This window comes from Esox lucius, chromosome 17 (genome assembly GCF_011004845.1).
Source record: "Esox lucius isolate fEsoLuc1 chromosome 17, fEsoLuc1.pri, whole genome shotgun sequence".
NCBI lineage: Eukaryota > Metazoa > Chordata > Actinopteri > Esociformes > Esocidae > Esox > Esox lucius.
In genome coordinates this window covers 29,271,831-29,289,995 of record NC_047585.1, presented here as the reverse complement: position 1 = coordinate 29,289,995, position 18,165 = coordinate 29,271,831, and the positions used below count along the sequence as shown (strand labels likewise).

At 42.7% G+C, this 18,165-nt stretch overlaps 1 protein-coding gene across 3 annotated transcripts in view; it reads left to right on the top strand.

The window, feature by feature from the left end:
- srgap3 (SLIT-ROBO Rho GTPase activating protein 3) overlaps positions 1-18,165 on the top strand; it is a 102,712-nt gene that overhangs the window by 79,608 nt on the left and 4,939 nt on the right. The window contains exons 12-21 of one of the 3 annotated variants that reach the window (XM_020055785.2): positions 1,318-1,348; positions 2,014-2,074; positions 2,708-2,785; positions 3,233-3,367; positions 4,007-4,112; positions 6,643-6,870; positions 9,645-9,718; positions 14,576-14,756; positions 16,136-16,285; positions 17,676-17,988. In XM_020055785.2, coding sequence (XP_019911344.1) covers positions 1,318-1,348; positions 2,014-2,074; positions 2,708-2,785; positions 3,233-3,367; positions 4,007-4,112; positions 6,643-6,870; positions 9,645-9,718; positions 14,576-14,756; positions 16,136-16,285; positions 17,676-17,988 — 1,357 coding nt within the window. Of the gene's footprint in view, positions 1-777; positions 881-1,317; positions 1,349-2,013; positions 2,075-2,707; positions 2,786-3,232; positions 3,368-4,006; positions 4,113-6,642; positions 6,871-9,644; positions 9,719-14,575; positions 14,757-16,135; positions 16,286-17,675; positions 17,989-18,165 lie in introns of those variants that run through there. The other 2 variants (XM_020055784.2, XM_020055786.2) reach the window with 2 other exon arrangements.

Genomic DNA, 18,165 nt, shown 5'->3' with positions numbered 1-18,165 from the left:
CAGTGCAGATGGAGCAGGCCTGCTGGGTAGCAGTTTGTGTGGTGCGGTGTGGGTGTGTTTCTGGGTTGTTCTGTGTGTGGGTTGGTGGTGGTGGGGGGGCGGGGTGGGAGGCTCTACCTCCCTCTAAGGGCAGATGGCCATATGTGGGACATAACCGACAACTTTTGTGTGTGTGTGTGTGCATGTGTGTGCGTGTTTGTATGCTTTTTATTAACAAAATATCTAGTCCATAATTCCTAGTTTGGATCCATTTCAAATATCTTCTATGACAGCTTTCAATAGTACTGGCTAACCACATTGTAACTTATGAAAGCAAATTAAAAGAATAACATTAAATACTGCTACAGCTTAGTTTTGGTTAATAATGTTTACATTCAGCTATACATTAAGAGTAATTAACCCGTGTTATGTTTTCATTAAGCTGAGAGGGAGTTTTATGAAGGTGCCCTAGAGTCACTCAGGGACCCAACCCTTCTAGCAACCCAGTCCGACACTGCTTAGGGGTTAATTATAGGGGCAACGCCATCGGGTTTAAATAACACACACCAGTAATAAAATGTCTCGTTTTGCTCGAATGTTCAACATTTGGATATGGATCACTTCCTCCTGCCTACACATATTTCCTCTTGATAAACAGAGCACAGGAGGACATTTAGGAAGGTGGAAGTCGGGGCTATTGAGAAATGATGTTTTCATAGTTGTGTTTCAGCCTTGCGTGTTCTACTGTTTCACTGCATATGGTGTTTTTGTTCCCCTCCTCACCCTTCATCTCCCCAGGCCCCCCACTCTCCCCCCTAAACCACAGAAATTGCGGAAACCTAGGCCACGCTCCATCTATAACCATAAGCTGTTTAACGGCAATATGGAGACCTTCATCAAGGTACCCCCCCCTCAGGCAGGGGTGTGTGAATGACCCCCCCCTGTGGGTCAGGAGGAGAAGGGCGTCTCGGGTCCTCTTTCCTTCTGTTCCTCCTTCCTGCTGCTCAGTGCTCTCCCTCCACTTGTAACCACTGTGTAACCTCACCTTCACCTTCACGTCTCTCCATGGTTCTAACGATGTTCACAGACAGGGTGGCGGCGGGTCTCCCTGTCCTTTCAGGTGTTCTAGTTGGTTCTGTCCCTCGCTGCACACCCATCTCACTGCAACTCAAGCCATCCCAGCATCCCCTGACCTGTACTTATACTTCAGGCCTCCTTTCGGGGCGTGTCGGGGGTGGGTGGCTCTCTCTATCTGTCCGTTTGTCATCTTTGCTTCTCTAACTGTGTTGCCTCTCTGCCTCCCCTTCCTTTGCTCCACTGCGCTGCTTTCTGTCCCAGGGGAAGACGGAATGCCCGTGCCCGCAACCAGGTACTATCAGTGGAAGGATGGGGTGGGAGTGCCTGGGGCTGCACAGAGGGCCGGCTGTACAAAAGAACACTAATAGCTATATGTGTTGAGTTCTGCTCCCCCCCCCCCCCCCACAGTCGTACTAATTAGTTCCAATTGCATGTCACTGCTGCTCTACACTATCATACTAATGAGTTCCAATAGCATGTCACTGCCGCTCTACGCTGTCATACTAATGAGTTCCAATAGCATGTCACTGCCGCTCTACGCAGCCATACTAACGAGTTCCAAAAGCACGTCACTGCCGCTCCACTCGTTTCATGACTGTTTGCCCGAAATAACAAGGAGCTGTGAATAGTAGTGGTTTCTGTCTGTCACTTTGCTGCTGCTCATGTGAATGTTGGTGAACGCCACTGTTTATGAAGCCATCCAAGAGAGGCATTTGTGTTTTACAGCTAAGTGTCACACATGCATAGGTCTATAATACTTAATACTCATAATACTTTAAGGCCTAACTGGTTGTTATACACGGTATCATGAAATGTATTTTATTACGGAGTGATATTTCTTATAGACAATATAATCAATATGGATAATATGTTACTTGTGGTGTATTGTTTTCCACTCATCCTGTAAGAGTCAGCCATCCATACTGTGCTCTCACTATTACCATGCTTTGCTTTCAGGATTCAGGTCAACCTATTCCTCTTGTGGTTGAAAGCTGCATTCGATACATCAATCTGTACGGTAAGTATCCTTAAATCAAACCTTTACTGATATTTCTATCACTGGGCTTTAATAAAGGTTATTCAAAACCCCAGTGGAAAACTGTGATCTCCACCTATCTTTGACAGATGAACCTCTAGTCAGAGGTAATCCATTTACCGAAACACCTCCAGGTCTAACCGCTATGAAATCCTCCTCAGACCCTGGTGCTCTAAGCCTCAGTGGATAACGTGACAGGAGCGTGGCAGCACATCACGCAGCCTGACTGACAGGCCCCTGGGTCTTTGTTTTCTAAATCACTTCAACATTCCCTCCCCCTATCTCCATCCTTCGGTCTACCTCAACATCTGACTCTAACCAGAGTGATGTTGCCTCCAGGCGATGTTGCCTCCTGACGCCCCTCCTTACCCCCTCCTTTCACGTGACCTAATGAAAGTCCCACAAACTGATGGGGAGGGGGGGGGGTGTCTTTAACAGAAACCATGTGGTGTAGAATGAGGGGACCTCTCATGGAAGGAGAAAAACACACGCCTCTTTACAACCAGATTACATTCCCTACTCTGTGTTGTGTGTCAGCTTGGGCCTTTCATGTAGAAACCGTTAGTGGGTGGGGATGATGGTGGGCTCTGACTCAATGTGTCTGTCTTGTTGCAGGGCTGCAGCAGCAGGGCATATTCCGTGTGCCTGGCTCCCAGGTGGAGGTCAATGATATTAAAAACTCCTTTGAGAGAGGTAGGTCCCTAGTGAGACTTGAGCTAATAAACGCTGGGTAAGCTTTTAGTTATTGCCCCTACGACTCATGATCAATAACATAACACACCGACTGAACTTCAGGCATGAGTATCTTCATATTATTTTAGGGAACATATAGTTACCCATATAAAGCAAGCGAGTATTTTAAATCTACTGTATTTTGAAGCATCAGGTATTTTCAGGCTGGGGGATGTAGAGCAGAGAGTGTGCAGAAATAGCAGTATGTGGGATTCAAAAGCGCTGCAGCAGTTGACAGTATGTGCACCGGAGACAGCAGCTTAGACCGCTAGGCCAGCCAAGCCCAGGTATTTGCTAGAGTGTTCATAAGCAGTAATACTTTTTCTTTGTTGGTTCATGTTGCCACTGGTACAGTTCTGTCCTGACACCTCAAAGTAATCATCCTGCACTGCTCGACTCTTTCCTCAGGAGAAGATCCATTGATTGACGACCAGAATGAGCATGACATCAACTCGGTGGCAGGGGTCCTCAAGCTGTACTTCAGGGGCCTGGAGAACCCTCTTTTCCCCAAGGAACGCTTCCTGGACCTCATGTCTACAATCAGTGAGTACTCTGGATCGGCACCCCCTGGTGTTCTACCTTGCGCTGTTGGATGATGTACAAAATGGGTTCCAGGTAACCGAATTGGATCCATAACCATACCCATCTGGTTGTTAAATAGGAGCTTTGGGCCTACGCCCCAGTACTTTCGTATCCCCTGTCTGTCACCATGTACTTTGGTTTCTTAACTGAGTAGAGAACAAAACAGAATAGATGTGAAAGACGCCACCCTTCGGCTCCCCCACCACCTGCAGTGCTTTATGGGACAGGAGGGTGGGGCGAGAGGTACGTAGGCCAACACCTGGAAACAATATCAACACCACAGCTGTCTGCCTGCCAGGGATTTACTAAAGACCCAATTGGAAGACAGGAGAGTGGGGGCCACATCAGTACATGCAGTGTTTTCATGGACCCCAATCATGATATACAGTGGTTTAAATGAGGAGATATCTGTTAAATACGACTGGATCCCCATTGTAACTGCCAACCCCCTGATAAGGTCTACTTATTCTGTAAATTCAATATATCATGGTGGTGTTATTGAGCATTATGTTCCCCTGTGGTAATATGTCATGTCTTTATTTTCTTCCCATTAATCTCAGGGCCAGGCAGTATTATGACTCTCTCTGCTCTCTATTTCAGAGCTAGAATCTGGTGCTGAGAGAGCCCATCACATCCAGCAGATTATTGTGACTCTTCCTCGTACTGTCATCATCGTCATGAGATACCTGTTTGCTTTCCTTAATCAGTAAGTTGACATAACTTACAGTTCTCTGCTGTTGATTAAAGTTGTTCCTATACTAGAGTACCAATGAACTTTGTCATGAGAGTGTACATTCATAGTGTGGGGTAAATGTCTAAAAGGACCACTTAAACACTTTTTTACACACCTTTATACACTCACCTAAAGGATTATTAGGAACACCTGTTCAATTTCTCATTAATGCAATTATCTAATCAACCAATCACATGGCAGTTGTTTCAATGCATTTAGGGGTGTGGTCCTGGTCAAGACAATCTCCTGAACTCCAAACTGAATGTCAGAATGGGAAAGAAAGGTGATTCAAGCAATTTTGAGCGTGGCATGGTTGTTGGTGCCAGACGGGCCGGTCTGAGTATTTCACAATCTGCTCAGTTACTGGGATTTTCATGCACAACCATTTCTAGGGTTTACAAAGAATGGTGTGAAAAGGGAAAAACATCCAGTATGCGGCAGTCCTGTGGGCGAAAATGCCTTGTTGATGCTAGAGGTCAGAGGAGAATGGGCTGATTCAAGCTGATAGAAGAGCAACTTTGACTGAAATAACCACTCGTTACAACCGAGGTATGCAGCAAAGCATTTGTGAAGCCACAACACGCACAACCTTGAGGCAGATGGGCTACAACAGCAGAAGATCCCACCGGGTACCACTCATCTCCACTACAAATAGGAAAAAGAGGCTACAATTTGCACGAGCTCACCAAAATTGGACAGTTGAAGACTGGAAGAATGTTGCCTGGTCTGATGAGTCTCGATTTCTGTTGAGACATTCAGATGGTAGAGTCAGAATTTGGCGTAAACAGAATGAGAACATGGATCCATCATGCCTTGTTACCACTGTGCAGGCTGGTGGTGGTGGTGTAATGGTGTGGGGGATGTTTTCTTGGCACACTTTAGGCCCCTTAGTGCCAATTGGGCATGGTTTAAATGCCACGGCCTACCTGAGCATTGTTTCTGACCATGTCCATCCCTTTATGACCACCATGTACCCATCCTCTGATGGCTACTTCCAGCAGGATAATGCACCATGTCACAAAGCTCGAATCATTTCAAATTGGTTTCTTGAACATGACAATGAGTTCACTGTACTGAAATGGCCCCCACATTCACCAGATCTCAACCCAATAGAGCATCTTTGGGATCTGGTGGAACGGGAGCTTCGTGCCCTTGATGTGCATCCCACAAATCTCCATCAACTGCAAGATGCTATCTTATCAATATGGACCAACATTTCTAAAGAATGCTTTCAGCACCTTGTTGAATCAATGCCACATAGAATTAAGGCAGTTCTGAAGGGGAAAGGGGGTCAAACACAGTATTAGTATGGTGTTCCTAATAATCCTTTAGGTGAGTGTACATACACAGTCTTGGGAATATACAATTCCCTGTGTTGCAGTAAATCAGATAAGCTCCATGGAACGTGTGAATCTCTGCTGCAACAGAAAAGGCATTCGGTTTCAGAGTTATTGAACAGCCATATGCTTAACATCCTATCTATTACAGCATAGGCCAGCAGCGCTTTAGAAGATATTTACAAGCCTGCGCTGAAACACCACTCTTATTCCAGTAATATACCTGTCCTGTTTAACTGGCCTGTTATTGATGCTCCCTTTGCTTGGTTCCCCTGCAGAACAAAGAGTTTGATTCCATATCCTGACTTTTACCTCTGTGTTTTATACCCCCTCAGACAGTTTGGCTGTGGGCCAGCTGTAGCTCTTTACTACTCCACATGTCCATGTGCACTCTGCTCTGATTATAAGCCCCTCTTAAAGCAGATGAGAGTAAGGAGACTGTAGGCCTGCATCCTGGCTTTGATGCTGCTGTAAGGAAGCATTGCCGCGTTACCCTCTAAACCAAGATGGTTTATTAATTGCACCTATTAAATGTTTTTAAGTGCAGGCATGTTAAGGCTGGCTGGGTATGGGAAGCTTAGCTAAACAGGAAGACAGCGGAATGTATTTCAGTTTCTCACAATCGCCAGCACACTAAAACTGGTTCTATGAAAAATATACACAAAACGATTTAGCTAAACTCCAGAAAAAAGACTGTGTAACCCAACCCATAAGCACAATCTGCCTTTTTTTTTGTTTCCATTCAGACTTGCAAAACTTTATACAACTTTTGCAAAACCTCCAACATAATAAACAATTAGGGTACTTGTGTATTGTCTATACACTTCAGCATTCTCTGTAGACATAATTCATAATAATTTGGAATGGCTATAATATCATACAATATCATACAAAGTGCAAAATTCATAGGGAAAATTCTGGAACATATTCATTAATACCTTTTTATAACAGTGTTTTAACAGTGTTTTTAATTCCTCTCACCAGTGTGCAAAGGCTTTTCAGTTGTCATTGTACGTCATGTATTTGTGTAACTTTTTAGACATTTTAAGTTCTTTTTTGGTACATAACAGAAGCTCTTACTTTTATTTTGCAAATGCTTTTCTTTCAGTATTTGTTATTGGATCCAACCATCGCAGTTCAATGGTTTATCTCTGTCTCTCCTCCAGTCTGTCTCAATACAGCGATGAGAACATGATGGACCCCTATAACCTGGCCATCTGCTTTGGCCCCACCCTGATGCCCATACCTGACGGACAGGACCCAGTGGCCATCCAGGCGCACGTCAATGAGGTCATCAAGACCATCATCATCCACAACGAGGTCATCTTCCCCAGTCACCGCGAGTTGGATGGGCCTGTCTATGAGAAGTGCATGACTGGAGGAGAGGAGTACTGGTGAGTGTTGTCTTGACCTGGGGGCTCGACATCTTAGAGATAGGCACACTGAATCCCCATCACTGAAGCCATAATACTACCGCTAGGGTAACCCCCTGTAGCACCAATATAGACCTGTTGGATTTAGTGGTGAGACCAGTGGTATTTGGAGTGTGTGGAAGAGGTCTGAGTTCATTAACACTCCTATGGGGTTATCATATGACATACAGTTGTGCTCAAAAGTTTGCATTCCCTTCAAGAATTGGCAATATATGTACTATCTGTAAAGGAAACATGAGTGAGCAGGCAACATTTTTTTATTACTTATGGGATTCACATTCAACTGTAGGTCATAACAGAATGGCTCAAACATAAAACAAAACATGGCAACAAAGAAAGAAATGAACTGACCCCTTTTCAAAAGTCTACCCTTAGTTCTTAATATTGTGTATTGCCCCCTTTAGCATCAATGACAGCATGCAATCTTTTGTAATAGTTGTCTATGAGGCCCAGAATTCTCGCAGGTGGTATAGCTGCCCATTCATCTGGGCAAAATGCCTCCAGGTCAAGGAAAGTCTTTGGTCGTCTTGCATGAACCGCACGTTTGAGATCTCCCCAGAGTGGCTCAATGATATTAAGGTCAGGAGACAGTGATGACCACTCCAGAACCTTGTCCTTTTTCTGCTGTTACCACTGGAGGGTCAACTTGGCCTTGTGCTTAGGGTTATTGTTGTGCTAGAAAGTCCAAGAGTGTCCCATGCGCAGCTTTCATGCAGAAGAATGCAAATTGTCTGCCGGTATATTCTAATAACATGCTGCATTATTCTTGCTGTGAATTTTCATAAGATTCCTTGTGCCTTTAGAGCTCACACAACCCCAAAACATCAGTGAGCCACAACCATGCTTCACAATGGGGATGGTATTCTGTTCACTATAGGCCTTGTTGACACCTCTCCAAACATAGCGCTTATGGTTGTGACCACAAAGCTCTATTTTGGTCTCGTCACTCCAAATTATAATGTGCCAGAAGCTGTGAGGCGTGTCAAGGTGTTGTTTGGCATATTGTAACCAGGCTTTTTTGTGGCATTGGCGCAGTAAAGGCTTCTTTCTGGCAACTCAACCATGCAGTTCATTTTTTTTTCAAGTATCGTTGTATTGTGCTCCTTGAAACAACTACATCACCTTTTTCCAGAGCAGCCTGTATTTCTCCTGAGGTTACCTGTGGGTTTTTCTTTGTATCCTGAACTTTTGTCAGTTTTGGCTGAATTCTTTCATGGTCTACCTGACCTTGTCTTGGTATCAAGATATCAACACATTTTCTACTTCCTAATAAGTGATTGAACAGTACCAATTGGCATTTGCAAGGCTTTGGATATCTTTTCATATCCTTTTCCAACTTTATAAAGTTCCTTTACCTTGTTATGCAGGTCTTTTGATAGTTCTTTTCTGCTCCCCATGGCTCAGTATCTAGCCTGCTCAGTGCATCCACGTGAGAGCTAACAAACAAATTGACTATTTATACGTAGACACTAACTGCAATTTAAGCCACCTGTGTGTGTCACCTTGTGTGTCTGTAACAAGGCCAAACATTTAAGGCTATGTAAACTTTTGATTAGGGCCATTTGGGTGATATCATTATGATTTAAAAAGGAGCCAAACAACTATGTGATAATAAATGATGTGTGATCACTATCCTTAAATAAAATAATGTTTTTTTGCATGATCTGTCATATTTTCAAAATCAATGCCAAAATTTCAACATTTCTGCCAAGGTATGCAAACTTATGAACACATCTGTATGTCAGCCACCTGCATCAATAGATCTAGAGATGTGCTAGCCTTGTCCATATGCAGAGAACGTCATGAACAGGGACTTTAATATAACGCATCCCACGTATATCAGCACGCTTCACTCTACTGAATCTGACACTCTCGCCCCATAAAAGACCTCCTCATTTGTTTAATCAGTAACTGCTAAATGTAGACAGCTTTGGAGCTTTCACCCTCTTGTTTTGCATCTTCCTCTCTGGTGATTAAAATAATGACATTTCATCTGCATTGATAGAAACATTCCATAACTGTAACTCATATTTGCTGGAGAAGTCATTTGTTTAGACCTTGGGATTTTTTTTCATTCCATCCAAAATCCTCTCTTTGGTATCTGAAGCATTTGGTATAATTGCCACCTCGCCTATATTTACCTTTTTTGAAACAGTGGACAGAGAGGATGAGGAATTAGATAAACCAAATGATTACCAGCCTGGGAAACAAGTAAGTGATTGGGTGGTCCAGGAGATTCGAATTCATTAAACTATTGGAGGATTTGAAAGTCAACTTTCATCAAGAACACTTTAAATCTGTTGCCCATGTACATCATTTTGTCTGAGGAGAAACAGAAGTACACCTTTAAAAACAACAAATGCTACTTCTAATTTCATGAAGAATTGAACTGCAGGAAAATTATAAATGTATATTTTCAAATCCACCCTCAATAAAAGTAATTTGCTTAATGTGGTAGTGGAAAAAGTAGGTGAATGACCATCTAAATTCATACAAGTGCCTTTTCCTGTAAGTTCCTTCTCAATTACCTTAAGTTATACTGAAGGCCAAAAAATGGAGGAGAGACTGACTGGCCCTTTCTCTCTGTCTCCCTCTCTTTGTCTCTCTCTGTCTGTCTCTCTGTTTCTCTGTCTCTCTCACTACCTCTGTCTCTCTCACTGTCTCTCTCTCTCTATTGTTCTCTCTCTCTGTCTTGCTCTCTCTCTCTGTCTCTCTGTCCCTGTCTGCCTCCACAGTGACAGTCCCCATAGTGAGCCAGGCACCATCGATGAGGCTGACAATGGGACAGAGCCACACACCAGTGATGATGGTCAGTAACATCTTTTCCAGGCACTTTGTTGTGCCCTTCAGAAAATAACCTAACCCAGATTTCCCCTGAAAAATACTAATTGTATATTTATGTGTGTCTGCTGTTTGTAAATCTCTGAATTGTAAATGGTACACTGTAGAGAAACTGTTTGGGTGACTGATTCATATAAGTGTTCTGTAGTTGTAATTGTTCGCAAATTGTAATTTGTCAGTTGATTGTTTCAGAACTTCTTAAGATGCGTTTGTTCCATGTTATCTTCAGGTTTATTACTCTTTGTTTTTGTAGCTGTATTTTCTTTATTCATGTGGTTCAGTTCTGAGTCATAAGCCATGCTTATCGACAATTAAAACATACTATATAACGGCAGAGGTTGTTCTGGTAAATTTGGCAGGTTTGTTTTATCTCATGGCCCTACTGTCTGTCTGGCTGACTTCCCAGTCACCAGTGGGTCTGCTGTGTACTGCAGCGCTGCAGATCTGTGTGTCTGGGCTGGACGCCTTTATAATTGAGATCAGATGCAGAAACAGCTATTGTACTGTAGCAATGCGGCTAACCTTCAGCTTGTTATATTGAAGATGCAATTCAAGCAATGTAGCGTTCAGTCTTAAAGTGGTTAGTCAGTCCAGAGAAAGTGATTCATCTATAGACCATGCCCTTGTCATAAAGAGGGACATGTTTATCCGAAATATCATATATAGCATCAGCTAAATAATATATGTTATGCTGCTGATAGACAGCTGACACAGTTATCCAGTTTTTCCCCTTTCTTCCCAGCAGCAGTGACAGAGGTAGCATGCAGGGGTTGAGGGTGTGACCAGAGTTTCTTACCTCGGTCACAGATTCTCAGTTGGATTGAGGTCTGGACTGGACATTGACCTTTTTGTTTTAAACCACTCAAGTGGTTGTATGTTTGAGGTCATTGTCCTGCTAGAATATGAATCTTCCAATAAAATCACCCCAAATCTCTTGCAGACTTCAGTGGGTTTTATTCCAGGATTTGTCTGTACTTTGCTGCATCCATGTAGCCCTCTATCTACAAGTTTTCCATGCCCTGATGCGGAGAGGCATCCCCACAGTATGATGCTGCCACCACCATGCCTCACGGTAGAGATGGTTTTCTCAATATTATGTGCAGTGTTCTATTTTGGTCTCATTAGACCATATAATCTCAGGGCTATTGTTGCAGTATGCACTGTCTCCCAGCTCAGCAGCCTTTGAAGTGGCGACTCTAAACCCACTTGGTGGCTTCCCAAGGTAGTGTCCTTTTTGCCCGAACACTTTTTAATACGCCCTACTCTAGACAGATTCACAGTTGTGCCTTACTTCCTTCATTTCTTAATCATGGGCTTTATTCCGGGGGATATTCAATGCCTTGGAAATGTGTGTAAAACCTAGCCCTGATTGTTGCTTATCCTTATTCCGGATTTGCTTTGAATGTTCTTGAGTCTTCGTAATGTACTTTTTGTTAGGAATTGTACTAAACAACTGGATCTCCCAGAGACATGTGTATTTAAGGTATTTAAGGTTAGAAGATAGTTGACATGTTGCTAGTCTGCAGAGCATCTACAGATGGACAGAACTACAAACAAATTGTTACCATTTAAGAACAGGGGAAACACTGGGTTATAAACAGTTGTTAAAATACTTAGTGGAAACACTAGGTTATAAACAGTTGTTAATATACATAGGGGAAACACTGGCTCATAAACAGTTTAAATATACATAGGGGAAAAGGTTGTATGTGGTTGTTTCAGTCTCTGTTCGTATTTGGACAGGAGAGGTATTGCATGTGATTGTTGGATGTGCTCAGTGTGAATGTGATATGGAGTGTAAAGCTCTGTAGATAGACTTGCCCTGAGCGCTGACTGACCTTATTCTGTGTGTTCTATAGACTGAAGGAGAGAACTAGACACAGCTCAGACAGACTGTGACAGCGTTGTGCTGCAAAGGAGCAAATCACGCTTGAAGCCTATGACAAGGTTATGTGTATGTTGTTGGCAACCCCCACCTCTTATTGTCTCCCTCTCCCATCCCTTGCTCTCTCTTTGTTCAGCAATGATAAACAGTTCCCTTGGGACCTCTTTCTTTATGCCTTTGTATTTTCCTGTTTCTCCTCAGTTCCATGACAGAATAATTGGGCTAAAGTCACTCTGCAATCCAAAACAATAGTACACCAGAGATCCGATCTGTTAACTTTCAGCAGTTAGTGTCTGTACTGTCCTATGCTAGGCTAGGCAAGACTAGGATAACCCAATCAGAAAGCGCAATCTGTAGTGATGAGTGTGTCAGTAATGAGTGCCGACACCCTCTCCAGCCCTCCGAACCAAACACCAGGACAAAGGCTGACTGCCCTCCACAGCTCGGCCTGCAGACAGTAGAGTACAGAGCACTGACAGAGAGGGCAGGGCTCCTAGCACTGAATTGTGGTCTCGCTCTGTTTAATTAGTGTTATTGGAAATGAGAGTTACATGTTTCTGTCTTGGCTATTCTCAAACCTGGGGCGATGCATTGCTCAACAGGCTGGCTTCCACACTGGATTAAAAAAACATGGTCCTACAGCCTGCCACAGCTACACTTTCCTCTCAGTCTTGACCCTGGAGGTTGAAACAACAGAAAACCCATCGGGGGCCTTTTTTAGTTTGTCTGTTGTGGCCTCCCCCTTGAGTCTTTATCTGAGTCTTTCTTCTAGTTTTGCAGGAAAAAACCGATTCGTTGGAATATTGTGATCACAAGTATCATTCCCTCAGTGCACACAGACAGAAATGTTATTATTAGAAATGTCTGGGCAATACTGCTGAAGTATCATCTCACAGCATTTTTCCACATGTTGACATACTTGCAGTATTTATTTTTCTGAATAATAACAATTCTACATGTGTTTTACCAGTAGTGCATGACCCTGAAATGGAACAGAATGTTTTATTGGGCTTTTTGAACTAGGTTAAACATTACTGACAGTTGTATTGGTCCAATTTGTAGAACGTTCCATTCAATTCAGCACTGGATCAAGATATGTTATATATATATATATATAGATGGTATTATAAAAATCTGTATGTTGTTTCATTCAGGTATTCACAATATATTGTCCAGACAAATTATTGCGCAGCTGAAGAATGGAAAAAGCTCTGTTTAATTGGTCTGAATGCCTCAGGCTGAATCTACACTTGGAACAAGGGAGACAAAGAAACAATATTACCCTGTCCTTTTGTGTCTGTTCTCTCCTCCTCCTCTTTCTGCTTCATCTCCTCCTCCTCTTCCTCCCTCTTCCTCCCTCTTGCTCCCTGTCACTGTAGGTAATTTCACCCCTGGGTGGAGCTCTTAATGGAACTGATTGGGCTTTTTGGATGACTTGGAGATTCCCTGCTGGGAGACGATTAATTTTATACGTGCTTAACCCTGGCTGACCCCTGACCTCCGTCTGGCCCGGCCCATTGTGAGACACAATGAGGCATGGCTGCAGTACTAGTGGTCAAGTCCAGTCAGTCAGACACACCTGCCTCGACATGGATATCTAAATGGGAAATCTGACAGCCTGGGGATTAGCTCGGATCACTTTTGCAAATCTCAGTAATAGTGCATATCTCTATGGCGCATGTTCCCTAGCCAAAGTGCTCAAGGTTGCGTGTGTTCCAAGTCACCAGGTTCTTTGTGTGATTGATCAGCCTTGCACCAGGGGGTGAAAGTGTGTCTGTGTGTGTGTGCGCATGCATGCAAGACAGGTCTTATAATCTCATCTGATCCAGGGTTGAATGGTGACAGATGTTTGTTTTCTTATAGACAAATAGAGGCTAGCCTTTCTGCCTCTGCACTTGCTCTGCTTATCTGTTTCTTATGGCTATCGGTCATTGAATTGGGCGCAAATCAAAGGCTCAGAGTAGCTTGCTGTGTAGCAGGTTTAGAAGGAGTGAGTGTAACTGTGTTAAGCTCACTCCACAGCTAGCTTCAAATGTTGCCGTTGGCGTATAAAATTGGACCTTTTGTATAGCTCAAATGATGAGAATGTTGTCAAGGATGGTGGTTAATCATGTGCGAAAGCAGAGGATCTTGTGTTTGTGCTTAAATTAGGCAAGCTACTGTAACTGTCAGTGGAAGATCTAAATTGTTAGCAGCTGCACTTGAAGCTCCTCTTCAACCCACAACAATGCTTTGAATCTAATTTCATCACTCAAACTGTGACCGTCCCCTCTGTAATTGAATCAAGTTTATATTGTAATGCTGCAACTCATTCTCTTTTCTCTTTAACTCAGGTATACCATCTTATCCCCTCTTGCTCTTTGTCTCTCAGAGACTCCTGTGTCTCAGTTGAGGGTCTGAAGAACAACCTCAGCCATTAAATTGACACTGTTGTCTTGCCCTGCGGGCAATTCTGACTGAGAAGTAGTGTAGTTACTCCTGGACTGTATTTTGAACTTGAGCACTAGAGTAGCCTGAGGCCATTGTCAGTGAATATGAAAACATGCTGTCATTGTTTGACCACATCGTTTAGGTTCAAGTCATTAGAACAAGGTACTACATGTTTCTTTTAATGAATTCAGTGATGCAGCGGTGTTGAGTCACACACAATGGAAATGAGTCACACACCCACATTTTAGGAATCTTTATCCTACAACCCTACACCTAACATCAACTCCTGAACCTAACTCATAAACCTAACCTTAACCACAACGGTAACATTTTCCCTAAAGCTAACCCCTTTTTCCACATGAGGATTTTCGTTCTAAAATGTCAACACACAGTCACACACAAATTGAAGTTTAAGGGTGCTTTATCTCGATGGGACGCAAGTAAAGCCAACACACCAAGAAACAACGATTGGCCCACTAGTGACTCGTGCTGTTTTTTTCCCACCCACAGAGGTTGAGCAGATTGAAGCCATAGCAAAGTTTGACTATGTGGGGCGCAGCCCCCGGGAGCTGTCCTTTAAGAAAGGAGCGTCACTTCTGCTGTACCACCGCGCCTCAGAGGACTGGTGGGAGGGACGACACAATGGTGTGGATGGACTGATCCCACACCAGTACATCGTGGTGCAGGACCTGTGAGTAGCAACCACTGGTTAACACTGACCTTCAGTGAAGAGCAGTCTGAGTGTAAATAAGCCTGTCGGTAAGTTAGGTGGAGAGGCAGATGAAGAAACCGTAAAAGTTATCAGATTTATCACTTTGGCTATTCATTTTTAACTTGGCTAAATTCAACCCCCATTAATTAACCCCTGCGAAATAAATTGTTCTAAAAAATGTAGGATATGATACAGTTGCAGTTGTGAACATGGCTGTTTGTTATTAGCAGATGGGCCTATTTTTTTAATTGACATTCATAAAAAAAAAAAATATAGGAAAGTTAAGCATTTTTATGTCCGATTCTTTTACATTCCACTTGTAGCCCTGGATGTCCTGAAAATAATTTGGTATGACACTTTATTGTGAGACAAACAATTAGGGCATGGCATTCAGGTAAAATGTTCACAGATTGAACATTTTAAACATTAGATTGATAGGGTTAATAAATTACTTATCATGGACAGATTTACCAGAGTCTGGCTTGCCTTGGCATTACCAGCACAAATCCCATCCAACTCTGGAGACTGATATTATAACATTGCCAAAAGTATTAGAAATGTATTTTGTAGCTGAACAAAAGCCCTTAGGGATTATTTGAATTTGACATGCTTAAAATTAAAAAATTTGCACCATTATTATGTGGTAATTTTGAAACAAATACTATTCAAGTAATAGAACCAATATAAGCATTCCTTAATATGCATCATCTGCAAATCATCTATAAGGGCCTGCATCAAGCCTCAGTTGAGCCACAATTGATTGGAAATTGCTTGCACTACTTTATTCAAGGCATTTCTATTATTTAGGTACTAAGTTTTATTATTATATGATTATTAGTGTAGGAGTTGTGTTCATATATGTTCAAAACCATGTCCAATTAAATGTTTGTCAGCAGCGGACATGTTTTTTGACCTACAAGCCTGGAAGACCTTTGTCAATTGATTTCAAATATCATGTTACGTGAAGATTGGTAATTTGGTACTATAGGATCTTATCCTTTCACCAACTTCTAAATAGATTCACTGATGAACCCCTAATGAAATAATAAAAAATACCCTCTGATATTCATACCCGGTTTGTAATCAGTCAACAGAAGTTCTTAGTAGTTAATTATTGCTGATTCCTTTTTCATGAATCCATTTGGATGTTGATTTGGGCAAGTGTATCAGATTGCTATTTACACAATGGTCAAAGTATTCAGCCATGTGGCTGCAATATCTGTCTGAAAGAGAGCCTGACTTCAACCAGAGCCTGCTATAAATAAGGAACAATTATTTTGAAGAAACAACTGTCCAAATAAGTTCACCAACTGTATGAATAATGTGCATGCTGTATCTCTTTGTCCCACACCTCTCAGTGATGATGCATTCTCAGATAATCTCAGTCAGAAGGCAGACAGCGAGGCAAGCAGTGGGCCGCTGCTGGATGACAAGGCCTCATCCAAAAACGATGTCCCATCACCCTGTGAACACTCCCCTGAATATAACTTTGGAGGAGTCATGGGGAGGTGGGTAACAATTTGGAAGGACTATTTATTAAAATGTTTCTCCATTCTCAAAATCTTAAGTTGCCTACATGTACAAATCTAAGTTAAAAGATAAAATCACAAATCTCATAAAATCCTTGGTTGAAACAATATTAACTGGTCACGTGGTATTGGCTCAAAACTAAGAATTTAGGGGATAGGCCTAAAGTAACCACATTGAAATGCATGGATATAGCTATGGATGCAAGAAATTACCATCCATAGGTTATGTAGGTCCCTTTACAATTGGCCGAAGTACAATTGTGGATAAAAAGCAGTGTGTGATCACAGCTATTACTTTTAGAATAGCGGATGTTAAAGGAAAGGTTCACCCAAATAAGTAAATGGCACATTGTTTATGGATTGCTTAAAGGGTAAGGAAACCAATGATAAATAGGAATCTGTAACGCTGTAGTTGTGGTGTAGTGTTGGTGAAGGAACCAGGCGCAGGCTTTTCTCTTGTTCGTGGGTTTTAATGAAAACAAACAAAACAAACCGAACACGAACGGAAAACGATACTAAGGACTGAATGAAAATAAAGTGCACGACAACGCGTCTTAACAACTAACATTCAAACAGTACATCAAACAACACTCACCGGCATACGAACAGACATAACAGCAACAATGATCCACAATGTGGGGAGCAGAGGGGAAACGTATTTATTTAATTTAAACACATAGAAACGACACAAATTGGGACCTGGTGTGAAAGATTGGAGACATGTTACAGTCTGGGATGTGTTCGGGTGATATGGGAACTTGAGAATATATGGCACGGTGGCGCTGCTGCCCACCGCACCATGACAGAATCCATGCTTTAGTTTAGTTTCCCGGCAAGCATTTTAGCATTTGTGCCACAAATCCAATCCAAGTCCAGAGACCAAATTGTCCAGAATATTTTAAATCGATTGTGAGGCTCAACAAAAGCCTTTAGAAATTATTTGAACATGATATGTGATAAATTCTTATATTGGCACTATTACTTGAATGGTTTGACAAATGCTTGCGAAACAGCTGTGAATATCCTCTCTAAGGGTCTTATTTTCTAGCTTCACAGTGCAGTACATTTAAAATATCAATAAGCTGTGTGTGATCACAGGGAAAACAACAAAAAGCAGCCGGAATCCAAAAGAATGACTGGTTTGTTTTCCATTGAATTAATACCAATATACTAAGCTCATAAAGCATTCATACATTACAGTATATTGTTCAAGAATCAATGGGTATATCATTACAATAAAATGTATGTAGCCACTAAGGAGTCTAACTAACCTCCTCAAATGTATTACTGTGGAGTTATTAAATGTTTCGAACAGACTTTGGATCAGTGTCCATTCTAGTCTGTGTGACAGTCATGTCATTCCTCCTAGGGTAAGGCTACGTTCTGACGGGGCCACCATTCCTCCACGCCGCAGTGGAGAGACCAACAGCCCTCCCCGGGGCTCTGACACACCTCCGCGGGCTGCAGCTTGTCCTAGCAGCCCCCACAAAGTGGCGGTGAATAGGAACCGCATGGAGAGTCCAGAGAAGAGGCGTCTGGCCACGTTTGGCAGTGCTGGCAGTATTAATTACGCCGACAGGAAGGCTTACCCTGAAGGCCACCCCCTCAGGCCTGTACCAGGGGCCACACGCCACAGCAGCCTGGGGGACCAAAAGTCACTGGAGGCTGAGGCACTGGCAGAGGTATGGCCCTTAATGTCCCATCTGCCCACCTTATATTACTGCATTATCTATTTCTGTCCAGTGTAATGGGGAGAGACAAAGGGATCGGACACAGGACCAGTGTTCTGAGCCTTGGAAGACATTGTTTTAACAAAACAACAGAAGCAAAAAGGAAAACAAAGCTGAACCGCAAACCAC